The sequence below is a fragment of the Lemur catta genome, chromosome 16 (assembly GCF_020740605.2).
Source record: "Lemur catta isolate mLemCat1 chromosome 16, mLemCat1.pri, whole genome shotgun sequence".
Lineage (NCBI taxonomy): Eukaryota > Metazoa > Chordata > Mammalia > Primates > Lemuridae > Lemur > Lemur catta.
Genome location: NC_059143.1, coordinates 39,641,289 through 39,653,508, shown reverse-complemented (window position 1 = coordinate 39,653,508; position 12,220 = coordinate 39,641,289). Strand labels below are relative to the sequence as shown.

The 12,220-nt window shown below is 33.1% G+C and overlaps 1 protein-coding gene across 4 annotated transcripts in view; it reads right to left on the bottom strand.

The window, feature by feature from the left end:
- The window catches only part of C16H18orf54 (chromosome 16 C18orf54 homolog), a 46,772-nt gene that overhangs the window by 26,084 nt on the left and 8,468 nt on the right, over window positions 1-12,220 (bottom strand). For 2 of the 4 annotated variants that reach the window (XM_045527596.1, XM_045527595.1), the window contains exons 6-7: window positions 10,014-10,145; window positions 7,865-7,935 (exon numbers count right to left, since the gene is read on the bottom strand). In XM_045527596.1, coding sequence (XP_045383552.1) covers window positions 7,865-7,935; window positions 10,014-10,145 — 203 coding nt within the window. Of the gene's footprint in view, window positions 1-1,087; window positions 1,691-7,864; window positions 7,936-10,013; window positions 10,146-12,220 lie in introns of those variants that run through there. The other 2 variants (XM_045527597.1, XM_045527598.1) reach the window with 2 other exon arrangements.

The following is a 12,220-nucleotide window of genomic DNA, read 5'->3' as shown; positions in this document are numbered from 1 at the left end:
TTCTGTACCTTCTTTAGAATTTGTCTAATAGTGGCTTTCACTAGGCCTGGAACACGACCCACCCAGATCTACCTGATGTTTACCAATTTAAAATTTGCATTTTTTTACAGCCAGACATACTTTAATTTTCAAAGTAATTCCTTGTTTGGTTATGCAAGCTACTTGCTGTGAAGTAGACCATAATCAGAAAATAAGATGTTCGTGGCAAAAAGATCTCCACAGAGTAAACAAACAAACCTATTGGCAAGTGCCTCACAAAATGGCCAGAGCAATATGGTGAAAAACTCATTGGCCAAAATAAAAACCCAACAACAACAATCAAAAAACAAACAAACAAAAAAACCAGGGTTCATGCTAGTGTTTGACATGTCAGTTCTATAACAAAGATATTAGTGATGCTTTAATAATTTGGAAAAAAAATTCTTTGACCCAATGTACTGAGAAATTCCCAATTGATAGTAAATCCAACTAGCAAAAATGCTGCCATTTGGGTGAACTGTTAATTTGTAGTATTTGTATATATACACAGATTTTTTTAAATTTTAACAGGCTTTTCTAATATGCTGTATTAGTTATGTTTTATGACTTAATTCTTAGTTTTGTTGGTAAAGATGCTTCCTACTTATTATTATAGAAATATTAATTATACCTGCTTGGTAAAAATTGCAAAATTTTAGAGCTTTGTTCAGTTCCAACTAAAGACAAACTCTGAAGACTACAGAATGCTTTAAAGAAAGCTTAACTCTACACAATAGCTTTAAAATACAGAGTTGTTTTCTGATTTTCCATATTCATTTTCTTTTAGTTACCAAATTTCATAAAGCAATTGGCCAGTCATAGTTTTCACTAGTTTGAGCTAACCACAAAAAGAAAATCTGGGATACATTCTAATATCAAAATATTAAATCTTCAAATATCTCTCCAAAAATGTTTTTGTAAACTGTCAAGTATTATCAAGTTTGTCTTACACAGAATCAAAGTATCAACTAAATGAAAAGGTCCTCTTGTATGTGACAACATAAGAGAACATTCCTTTTAGCACTGCTTTTCACCTACCATTAAATTTATAACATTTGCAAATATAACATATCTTAAATATTTGATTTATGGAAACTTAAAAGTGACAGGCTTTGATATGGATAAGATATACAATAACAATTTTGATATTTGTTTAAGCTGCTTAAAAGTGATACTAACTATATCCAAAAAAGTCTTTTTAACTTAAGATTTTGATAGAAACCATAAAGTTTCTTAATAATCCAGAACCAGATGATAAAATGATGAGGATGCTGAAAGAAGGTTAGGTCACAAAAGCTTCAAGAAGAGAAATCATCCATCTTTGAATATTAGACATTTGCTGGCCTAAAGACCAAAGTAAGACTATAGGATATATTGTGGGTCCTTCCACTTCACATTCTACTATTTTGGCACATAGTAAGCGATAGGTCACAAATCCTATGGATGTTTTCAAGTTTAGTTTTTAGAAATATATAATACTTGAACCAGTCACAGAATTATGTATGGCTTATAATAACTTTGTCAGTTTAAGTAATAGGAAAAAAATGCATATTTGTTCTGTGCTGACTATTTATTGTGGCGACAGTTTTATTTTCCTCTTCACGTTTTTGGTGACTGCTTTCCACTGGTATCATCAACAAGGTCTCTCAGGCGAGATAAATGGTGCAAAGCCCTTCATTAAAAAGTATAAAACACATTATAAAACAATTATTAAGGACAAAGTAGTCAATAAAGAGCAAAAAGTGGTGATTACATTGTTAACCTCAAAATGCGTTTGAGAAATGAATTTTCTAGAATAAAAAAATCAATTTTTGAGAATTGTTCCTTATAAAACTTTGAGATCTAAATAACTGAGGGTTAAAATAATTTATCTAAAGTTGTATGAACATGTACTTTAAAAATTATATTTTTTGACATTCAATTTTTCTTAAAGTTAACCTGCCAAGTAGCCTAATAAGAAATAATACTAGCTATCATTTGTATTACACTTAACAAAACATTTTTTTCAAGTAATTTTCACCACAACTCTGTGAAATGGCACCTTTTCTTTTGGTATTAAGAAATAAAATACATAAATTGTTTTTAACATATACAGTCAAGATAGCTAAAATTTTTTTCAAATAGTACTGAAGGATCAATTACAATACTGAACAAAACTCATTTTTATTGAGTGTGGGGGAAACCAATGACTTCCCTAGTAAGGCTGAATAATGTGGTATCATATCAGCAATGTAGATTTTTCTCTAAAATAATGCCAAGATTGTATGGTAGGTCTAAGTAGAGAAAACTCAACAATTTCTCAAACAAACCATAGAGAGAGAGGCCCTTAACTTTCCAGGCTTCCTCTAATTATATTCTTCCAGTTTTTCTCTCCCCTATCTTTCAGCTCCTTGAGGACTACTCAGAAAATATTAATCAATCATATTTCAGATCTTTGATAAATAATAGAGAAACTAAGAAAAACAGAGATAATATAACAATTAGGATGTATTAATCTCTAATGTTAGTAATATCCATTTCTATTTTGAGCTAAAAGGTAGAGATTACATACAACACCCTATTCTACAGTCTCTAACATATAGTAGGGGTTCAATAAATGTGTATTAAATAAAACACACCTTCCACTTTACCTAAGAAACTAATAATGTTAATTACCATATATCTATTTCCCTGTACTCTGCACTTCTTGGACACTTTTACTCAAATGTAATAAGAGAAGAATGTTAATTCTTCTACCTTATTTGATAACTTCAGATAATTTTTGAGATTCTCCCCTTCACTGACTTAATGACAAGAGCTAACCCAAAGTTACCAAGCAGAGATAAAAATAACTAAAATTTTAAAAGACCGTCATTTCTATGAACTATAGTAATATTTCCCTACCTAAAGAATGATTTGGCCAGACACGGTGGCTCACGCCTGTAATCCTAGCACTCTGGGAGGCTGAGGCGAGAGGATCGCTTGAGCTCAGGAGTTCGAGACCAGCCTCAGCAAGAGCGAGACCCCGTCTCTACTAAAAAATAGAAAGAAATTATCTGGACAACTAAAAATATATAGAGAAAAAATTAGCCGGGCATGGTGGCGCATGCCCGTAGTCCCAGCTACTTGGGAGGCTGAGGCAGAAGGATCGCTTAAGCCCAGGAGTTTGCGGTTGCTGTGAGCTAGGCTGACGCCACAGCACTCTAGGCCGGGCAACAGAGCAAGACTCTGTCTCAAAAAAAAAAGCAACAAAAAAAAAGAATTATTTTCCACCTAAAGGCATATATTTATAAAGAATAAGATAATCTGTAAATATACTTGGGACTTATTTCCTTTTTCTTTTCAGGCTTTTTATTTATCTGTGATTCAAAAGAAAGAAAAAGGCAAGGGCTAGAGTCCTACCTTATTGCTTACAACTTCCAGGAGGAGTTGTAAACCTGAGGCCACAAACCTCTTGATTTAGAGGGTTTGTGAAATTGGATGGAGGATGAGGGGTACTCATCTTTATTTTTACCAAATGCTATCTTTAAGTTAGCATTTCCTTCTACTATGAACACAAACAACAGACCAGTCTCTGTGACCTAGTATCCCATGGAATTCACAATATTTTTATATCACATTACAGTCATTGTAGGTAACTCAAAATATCTTTCATTATGCATCGCTACTCCAAAATCATAATAGTTATCAACAGTTACAATATTATAAGAGTTATTAAACCCACTGCGGGAACATATGTAATCTAAGTCTTTCTGTCTGCAGCCTGGAAGTCTATGTAATGTAACTGACTATTAGACAAATTTAGACCCAGCTGTTCATCCACCAAATAGTGAGGTCTTGTTGGTAATCCAGACATCAATGCTCTTCAATAGTCCCCTCTTCTCTAATTGTTGACTGACATGCAAAAGTAGCTAATTAAAAAACCACTCCATGGTTTAGTGTTTTTATTCAAGCTATACAAAAAGTTTCCATGCTGGTATAAGTTTTTACAAAACAAATTTTAACTTGCCCGTATTTTAAATGTATTATCTTACTTTAAATGTATTAATAAACAAACATATTACTATATCAAAAAATTTCATAACTTTAATTCAATATAATAGATTTCCTTTCTACTCCCATGTAGTTTATCGCTTTAAAAAAACAATGGCTGGGAGAAAGAAGAGGAGGGAGAGAACAGGAAGGACAGGGAGGAGAGGTGTGTGGTAGGTGGGAAGCTAAGTAAAGTATCAACTTTCAGTCCCCCCCACCTTAGCTACACAATCAGCTGGAAGTTCTTTTCATCCTATATCCTTTCATTTAACCACTATATGCCCTGCTGAGACTAAAATAATCAACCTACTTACAGAAACAGCTATCACAAAGTGATTGCTATTTCAAAGGTACGTGTAAGACGTGGAAGCTAAAACTGTGGAAGGAAATTATTCTTGGCTTTCTTCTCTAAAAATGTAAAAAAGGCTAATGGGGAAAACATCAATTTAAGGGTGATGTCAAAACACTTAGTCGTTTACCTTAAAAACTGAAGTAAAAGTAACTCATTTGTTTTTATAATAATGTATCTATTGAGCCTCACAGTTAATATTAATACAAATCTACTCACACAAACTCAGTAACAGACTAATTATTAATATATGAAGGCAGTTGAGCTCTATTTTAATTAACTCATAGATATCTTGCCCTTGGTTTCCCACTAGCAATACCATTGAGTGTTCTCTTAAATACTATTTACTGGCCTACATTCAGCCAATTATCCAGCAAGAAGTGTATGAAAGGCTTTTCAGAAGAAACTGCCTCCCAATCCCTAGATCTAAATAAAGTATGGGCATATTAGAATAAAGAAAAATCCTTCCTTTAGGATGATGGGTAAGACAGAGAGGTAATTCTGTCTATCTCTACTATGAAATAAAAACCACAAAATTGAACAGCAAAAGAGAACTCAGAAACTGGACAACTTTCTAGCTACCAGTAAGTCTGGTCTTCACAACATGGCCTTTAGTATTAAGAAGTAGAAAATTTTACACATTTCCAAGTTACATATAAAACAACATATTCCAAAGACAGACAGAAATTATTTTTGGATGACTGATGATTTTACAATAGTCTACTATTGCTTACCTTTATGGTACATGAATAATATACTAACTAGTGTTCATTTTTCACAGCCCACCTAGGCAGAGTAGTCTACATGGTATAATGGAAGATTCTAGGAAAGTCTCTTGCTCAGAGACTATAATTCTTTCATTTGCTTAAAGATGACAAATTTCTGTTACAGAAGTTTCAGTTAACAAGTTTTTATTGAATTCCTAATATGTAAATGTATAACACAAGGCCAAGTATTACGGGATATAAAACTATTATAATTTTGATTCCTACCACAAGAGAAATCCTCCCGGAAAAAATAAGATTTAAGCTGCTATCAGCCACTTATACTTCAGTTCCAGTGAGTATTTCTAGAGAACAGATATTTCTTTTTTTTTTTTTTTTTTTTTGAGACAAAGTCTCGCTCTGTTGCCCAGGCTAGAGTGAGTGCCGTGGCGTCAGCCTAGCTCACAGCAACCTCAAACTCCTGGGCTCAAGCGATTCTACTGCCTCAGCCTCCTGAGTAGCTGGGACTACAGGCATGCGCCACCATGCCCGGCTAATTTTTTCTATATAGATTTTTAGTTGGCCAGATAATTTCTTTCTGTTTTTAGTAGAGACGGGGTCTCGCTGTTGCTCAGGCTGGTCTCGAACTCCTGACCTCGAGCGATCCACCCGCCTCGGCCTCCCAGAGTGCTAGGATTACAGGCGTGAGCCACCACGCCCGGCCTGAGAACAGATATTTCTAAAGGGAGAACATAAGAAAACTGAGTGTCTAAGGGAGTAAACGAAGCCCAGACTAAGAGCTTGGAGTTACCTACAAGTAATGAAAGCCATCTTAGAACCAGTTAGCCATCCAAGTTGTTAAAAACAAAAACTGTTATTTGAGGAATAGAAGAGACGTAATAGGACTTTCACCTTAGGGGAGGTCATTAAAGCCCCAAAGTAAAATCAGTAACTTCTGAAATATTTTTGAAATTTTGCAATATATTTGAAATATTTATTTTGGTATATGAAAAGGTTACCACATACCTAGCCAGAACATTTTGCAGCCCAGAAAGAGGGATTCTGAGACTGAATTAAATTTAAATTGTCCTTAACACAGTCAATCTACCAACTGAAAATAATGAAAAAATGTACTAACATACTTTTGTAAGTCTAGACTTACTTTATAACAGTACAAATGCCTTACTGATAACATTTTTGAAATGTAAAGTAAAAGCCAAATTTTAGACTGCTCCAACTAATTCAACAGAATCAATAACTAAAAGTCATCTAACAAAGCATGTATCTTGCTCTCCCCAAAAATGGAATTCTTTACGTAGGTCAGACTATTGATTGTTTATGGTAGAAAAAAAGTTACTACTATTAAAAAAAGTTATAACAAGTGCTAAAAGCACTTATGGATCAGTATTGATTTTTGTGGTGATTTAATTAATTATAGCCCAGTGTTCATTTTCATCAAGAAAAACCTCTAAGGTATGCACTTTAGCTCAGAAAACACATTTAGGTTTGTGACACAAGTTCAGTATCAATGCTTTTAAGAGCAATGGAAAGCTTGAGGTCATTCACTTTAAATTTTAAAGCAGAATGAAGTCTTTATCCTAGATGATCAACTGAGGCCCTGCATCTAGTCTCAATAAATAATTCACCACTATCATTAACAAGAAGAGTGTCAGAAACACAGTGCTACTTCTTACTAGCAATGTAACCTTGGGCAAGTTACTCTATTACTCCATGCCTACTCCCTGATCTATATTATGAAGATAAAATAGTGCTTACCTCATAAGGTTGTGAAGATCACATGAATTATATTCAATAAATATAAATAGCACTTAAAACATTGATACTTAGTAAATATTCAATAAATGTTAGTTATTATCATTATTCACTGAATTCTACTAGGTCTTCAATATTATACACAAGTATTATGGTAAGCTACAAAAAAAAATGGCATTATTTCTACCCTAAGGATTACAAACTGAGTAGAGAGAAAAAAATTACTATATATTTAACTATCAAAACTATGTATGCATTTATGACAAGTAGAGTCATAAGTTTACATGTCTAGTGTTTTATTTTTCCACTAGTTTCTTAAACAACAAATTAAGCAAATTCTGAAAGTACAAAAGATAGAGAACATTTGTTTAGCCTCACTTATAGCCAAGTGGAATCGTGTTCCTAGAGTAGAAATTTTTAATCTTAATATTTCCTAAACTCAGTATTCCATCATCCGAGGACACTTCATATTCATATAACCAAGCCCCAAAATAAATATCCTTCTTTTCTGCCAAAACATCACTATAGTTCCAGCTTGCATCCTTCCCCTTTTTTTATATATAAGACAATGTAACTAAGAAAATTAGACCTATCTTTATATCCAGGATATTGTATCTGCTTTAGATTTCTGTGGAGATGTTTCACATTGAAATTTATGATTATTATATTTATTCTAGAGGAAATATATGAAAACACATTTCATAAGAAGTTACTGTTAAAGGATGCTCACACAAGTACTATCACAAATTGTTATTACTACTCATAAATGAGTCATTCACATTCACTATATTTTAGATGTCTAAGGGTATCTCATTAGGTCCTCAGAACATTTTTAACAGGAAAGAGGTGAAGGATTAAAAAAAAATGTTTTTCTTAAAGATTAAATAATCTGCTCCAAAAAGCTTAAATATGCCTTTGAACTACTTACTTCGACCCTGTTTTAACTTTCTGATTACAGTCAAAGGAATGGCTAAGATGAATTTGTATCCACATTGTAAAGAATACTTACTTTTGAAGTGACTTAGTAATAGGAATCATACTTTCCTTCAACTGTAATTTAGAGAGGTCATCTTCTGAAATCTATTATTGAAAATACCAAATATAACAAAGTATTGAAAATATTATATAATTATAAAATTAAATTTTATTTAAACTGTGATTAAGAACATTAAAAATTATTTTCTGCATTTCCAAAGAATTAATTCTGGCAAATAATTTTCAAGAGAACATTAAATATTTTTATTTTTCCTTTATTCTAAAAACACTACAACTACTAGAGTCATCTTTCAACTGTCCTAAAGTATAGTTCTAAACATATATCCACTAAAAATCAAATCACGGCTTAAAATTATGACTTTACTGAACAGAGCTATGTCTCAATGATGTTTAAAAGGTGGGGAGGGGAAGGATGGATTATACTCTATATGTTAGTACTATGATTATTAGAATTTGAGAAGAAAAATTAAGAAATACAAGGCCGGGCACAGTGGCTTACGCCTGTAATCCTAGCACTCTGGGAGGCCGAGGCGGGTGGATTGCTCGAGGTCAGGAGTTCGAGACCAGCCTCAGCAAGAGCGAGACCCCGTCTCTACTAAAAAATAGAAAGAAATTATCTGGCCAACTAAAACATATATACAGAAAAAAATTAGCCGGCATGGTGGCGCATGCCTGTAGTCCCAGCTACTGGGGAGGCTGAGGCAGTAGGATAGCTTAAGCCCAGGAGTTTGAGGTTGCTGTGAGCTAGGCTGACGCCACAGCACTCACTCTAGCCTGGGCAACACAGCGAGACTCTGTCTCAAAAAAAAAAAAAAAAAAAGAAATACAACCCAAATGAGGAGGCTGTGGTAGTTCTAAAGAGCTCTTTAGATTCATATTTGTAAGGAAAACTGATTTTTGTAAGGTTCTACTGAATAACAATAACAAAATGAACAATGATAATAAGAAGAGCTATCATTTACTGAGTATTTATCAAATATTTATCAACACTATACTTAGTATTTTCTGTAAGTTTCTCTCAATTTATCTTCTCAACAACTTCATTTGACAGAAAAAGAAACTGATAAGTGAAATAAGCCAGGCACAGAAAGACAAATAATCCATAATGTCACTTATATATGGAACCTAAAAAGTTAAAGTCATTGAAGCAAAGAGTAAATTAGTAGTTACCAGAAGGTGGTAGGGGTGGGAGAATAGTTGGGGAGATAATGGTCAAAGGATACAAAACTTCAGTTAGGAGGAATAAGTTCAAGAGATCTATTGCAAAACATGTGATGATGATAGTTGAATAATAATGTATTGTACACTTGAAAATCACTAAGAGTAGATCTGAAGTGTTCTCACCACAAAAAAAAAAAGCAACAAATATGCAAGGTAATACATATGTCAATTAGCTCAATTTAACTATTCCACCATATTTCAAAACATCAAAACATGTTTTACACCAAAAATATATATAATATTTGTCAATTAAAAAATAAATTAATAAATTTTTAAAAAGAAAAGATACTAAAACTAAAGAGATTAAATGATTTATACAAATATTGCACTTGTTAGTATGTGGCAAAATTAGAATTCACAATCACACTTGGGAAAATGTAAACTCTATACTCTTAAACACTATACTTTTGTGAAAAAAATTCATCCTATAGAATTGCGCCCAAAGCAGAAACAGATTTCAAAATTCCTAGGAAATATATAAATTGAAAAAAACACAATAGTCCCAAAGTAAAACTTGATATAACTGTATTCAAAAGACAATAAACACATGGTAACAAAATTAAATTTCAGATGGTAAAGTCTAATGTTGAAAAATTTTTCTAGGCCTCCCCAAATATAACTACAAGAAGATGGACCATACAGATTAATTTGGTCACAATCTTTTCATACTATAGCTGTAACATCATATCTAAATAAGATGTTGGATTGGTAACCATAAACTAAATAGAACAATCTGTTCAGAGGTAAACAACTACACAAATCTAATAGAATTAAATGTAAATAAACTGCTTTGTATAAAAAAGAATAGTAATACAACTCTACAATGTGTGTTATGTGGCATGCTTATTAACATAAAACTAGAAGTAGATCAAAAAAAAGATACAGGAAAAAAATCTATACAGATTCACAAATCTCAATTCCTAAATCAAGTTTGTGCTTACTTGTTTAATCTCTTCTTTTGGTTCTGTGGATTTATTCTGATTAAAACTTTCTTGTACTGCTTGAAGATTAAATAACATTTGTTTCAGGGCTTCAACAGGACCGTGATGTTTGCCTCCAGAAAGGGTGCAGCTCTAAGGTTAAAACAGATGATAGTGTCAGAGTAGACTAGGAGACAGGGCTGAGACTGGATGCAGGGGCTTGAAGATTGGGTGAGGGTGTTAAAGTAAACAACCCTCAAAAAGAAGCTAACTAGAGGGGCTGATAACTGCAGGGAAGAACCAGCTTCAGCCAACTTGTCAGGTACCTATCACCTTACAGGAAACCTGGCTAAATTATTATATCATTTACATTGTGGTTTTAAAATTTCTCAGTCCTTGAAATCACCATCACAGATCCAAAACAACCATATAAAGTGTGAAAATAGGAGGAAACTCAATTCTAGGAATTACTACCCAAATGCTTAGTAAAATACATTCCCTTAGCCTTCAATATTCCTCCCCTCAATTAGTAAGACTTCAAAAGACCAAAAACTACTTCCTCTTGGTGGAGCTGCTCTCTTTGAAGCCTGCCTGCTCTCCCCACCTGCCCCCCAGAGTGTCCTTTCACTTTCGATAAAAAGCTGTCACTTGCTTGGCTTACATGGTGCATCCTGAAACTCTTTTCTCCCAGCAATCACCAAGAACTTGGAAAAACCTCCACTCAGAGGCTAGTAACAATAGTATAAAGTTAACTATCCAAATTCAAGGGAAAAAGAGTTGATTTTGTATTATTTCCCCAAATTTAAAATTAATGCAAAAATCAAAATACGTATCAACAGTGTTTTGAAAATAAAAATTGAAACTCACCACTTTCCCATGCCCAGTCCCCAGGTGAAGTTACTTATAGATAATCATGATTAACAATCTGGAATATCCTTTCTAGTCCTTGCTCTTTTAAAGTGAATAAATACCAAAAAATTCACTTAGTACATTTAAAATCACACATTTTTAGAACTAAAAAGGTCCTTAGAGAGCAGGTTAACCAACATGCCCTTTTCAGCTGAGTAAGTAGTAAAATTTCAAATATAGTATTCTCTGTACACTTTTAAATATGTTTTCATACAGAGAATGCTGGCCTTTCATCTCTTCATGGGCCACACATACCTGATTTTATTTATTTGTGCCTTTCAAAAGAAAACATACAAATGGCAACAAATATATGAAAAAATGTTCAATATCTCTAATCATCAGGGAAATCCAAATTAAAACACAATGAGATATCTTCTCATCTCAGAATGGCTATTATCATCAAGAAAAAATAACAAACACTGGGTGAGGATACAGAGAAAAGGAAACTCTTATACATTGCTGTGGGAATATAAACCAGTACAGTCATTATGGAGAACAGCATGGAGGTTCCTTAAAAAACTATAATTAGGACTACCAACATGATAAAGTAATCCCACTAGTGGATATATATCCCAAGGAAAGGAAATCAATATATCAAAAAGACATCTACATCCCCATGTTTATTGCAGCACTATTCACAATAGCCAAGATACGAAATCAACCTAGATGTACATTAACAAATGAATAAAGAAAAAGTAGTATATAAACACAGTGGAATACTATTCACCCATTAAAAAGAATGAAATCCTGTCATTCATGGCAACATGAATGAGCCTGGAGGACACTATGTTAAGTGAAATAAGCCAGGAACAGAAAGATAAATACCACATGTTCTCACTTATATGGGGAAGCTAAAAAAGTTAATCTCACAGAAGTAGAGAATAAAATAGTGGTTACCAGAGGCTGGCAAAGGTAGTGGGGAGGAGGGAATAGGGAGAGACTGGTTGAAGAATACAAAATTACAGCTAGGAGGAATAAGTTCTAGTGGTCTATACATTATCAGTTGACTATAGTTAACAATAATTTATTATATATTTTCAAAGAGCTAGAAGAGAGGACTTTGAAGGCTAGAGGTGATGGATATGCAAATTATTACTCTGATTTTGTCATTACACATTGTATGTATCAAAACATCACTATGTATCCCATAAATGTGTATAATTATTATATTAGTTTTTAAAATATTATAAGAAATAAAATAAAATTATCAATAATTTTTGGAAGGAGTGATGGTTTTAGGGAGGTATGTTTGGGAGGAGAGGATTTGGGACTTTTTTGTTTTAAAATATCTAAATAATTTAGAAATTTATATATTAGTT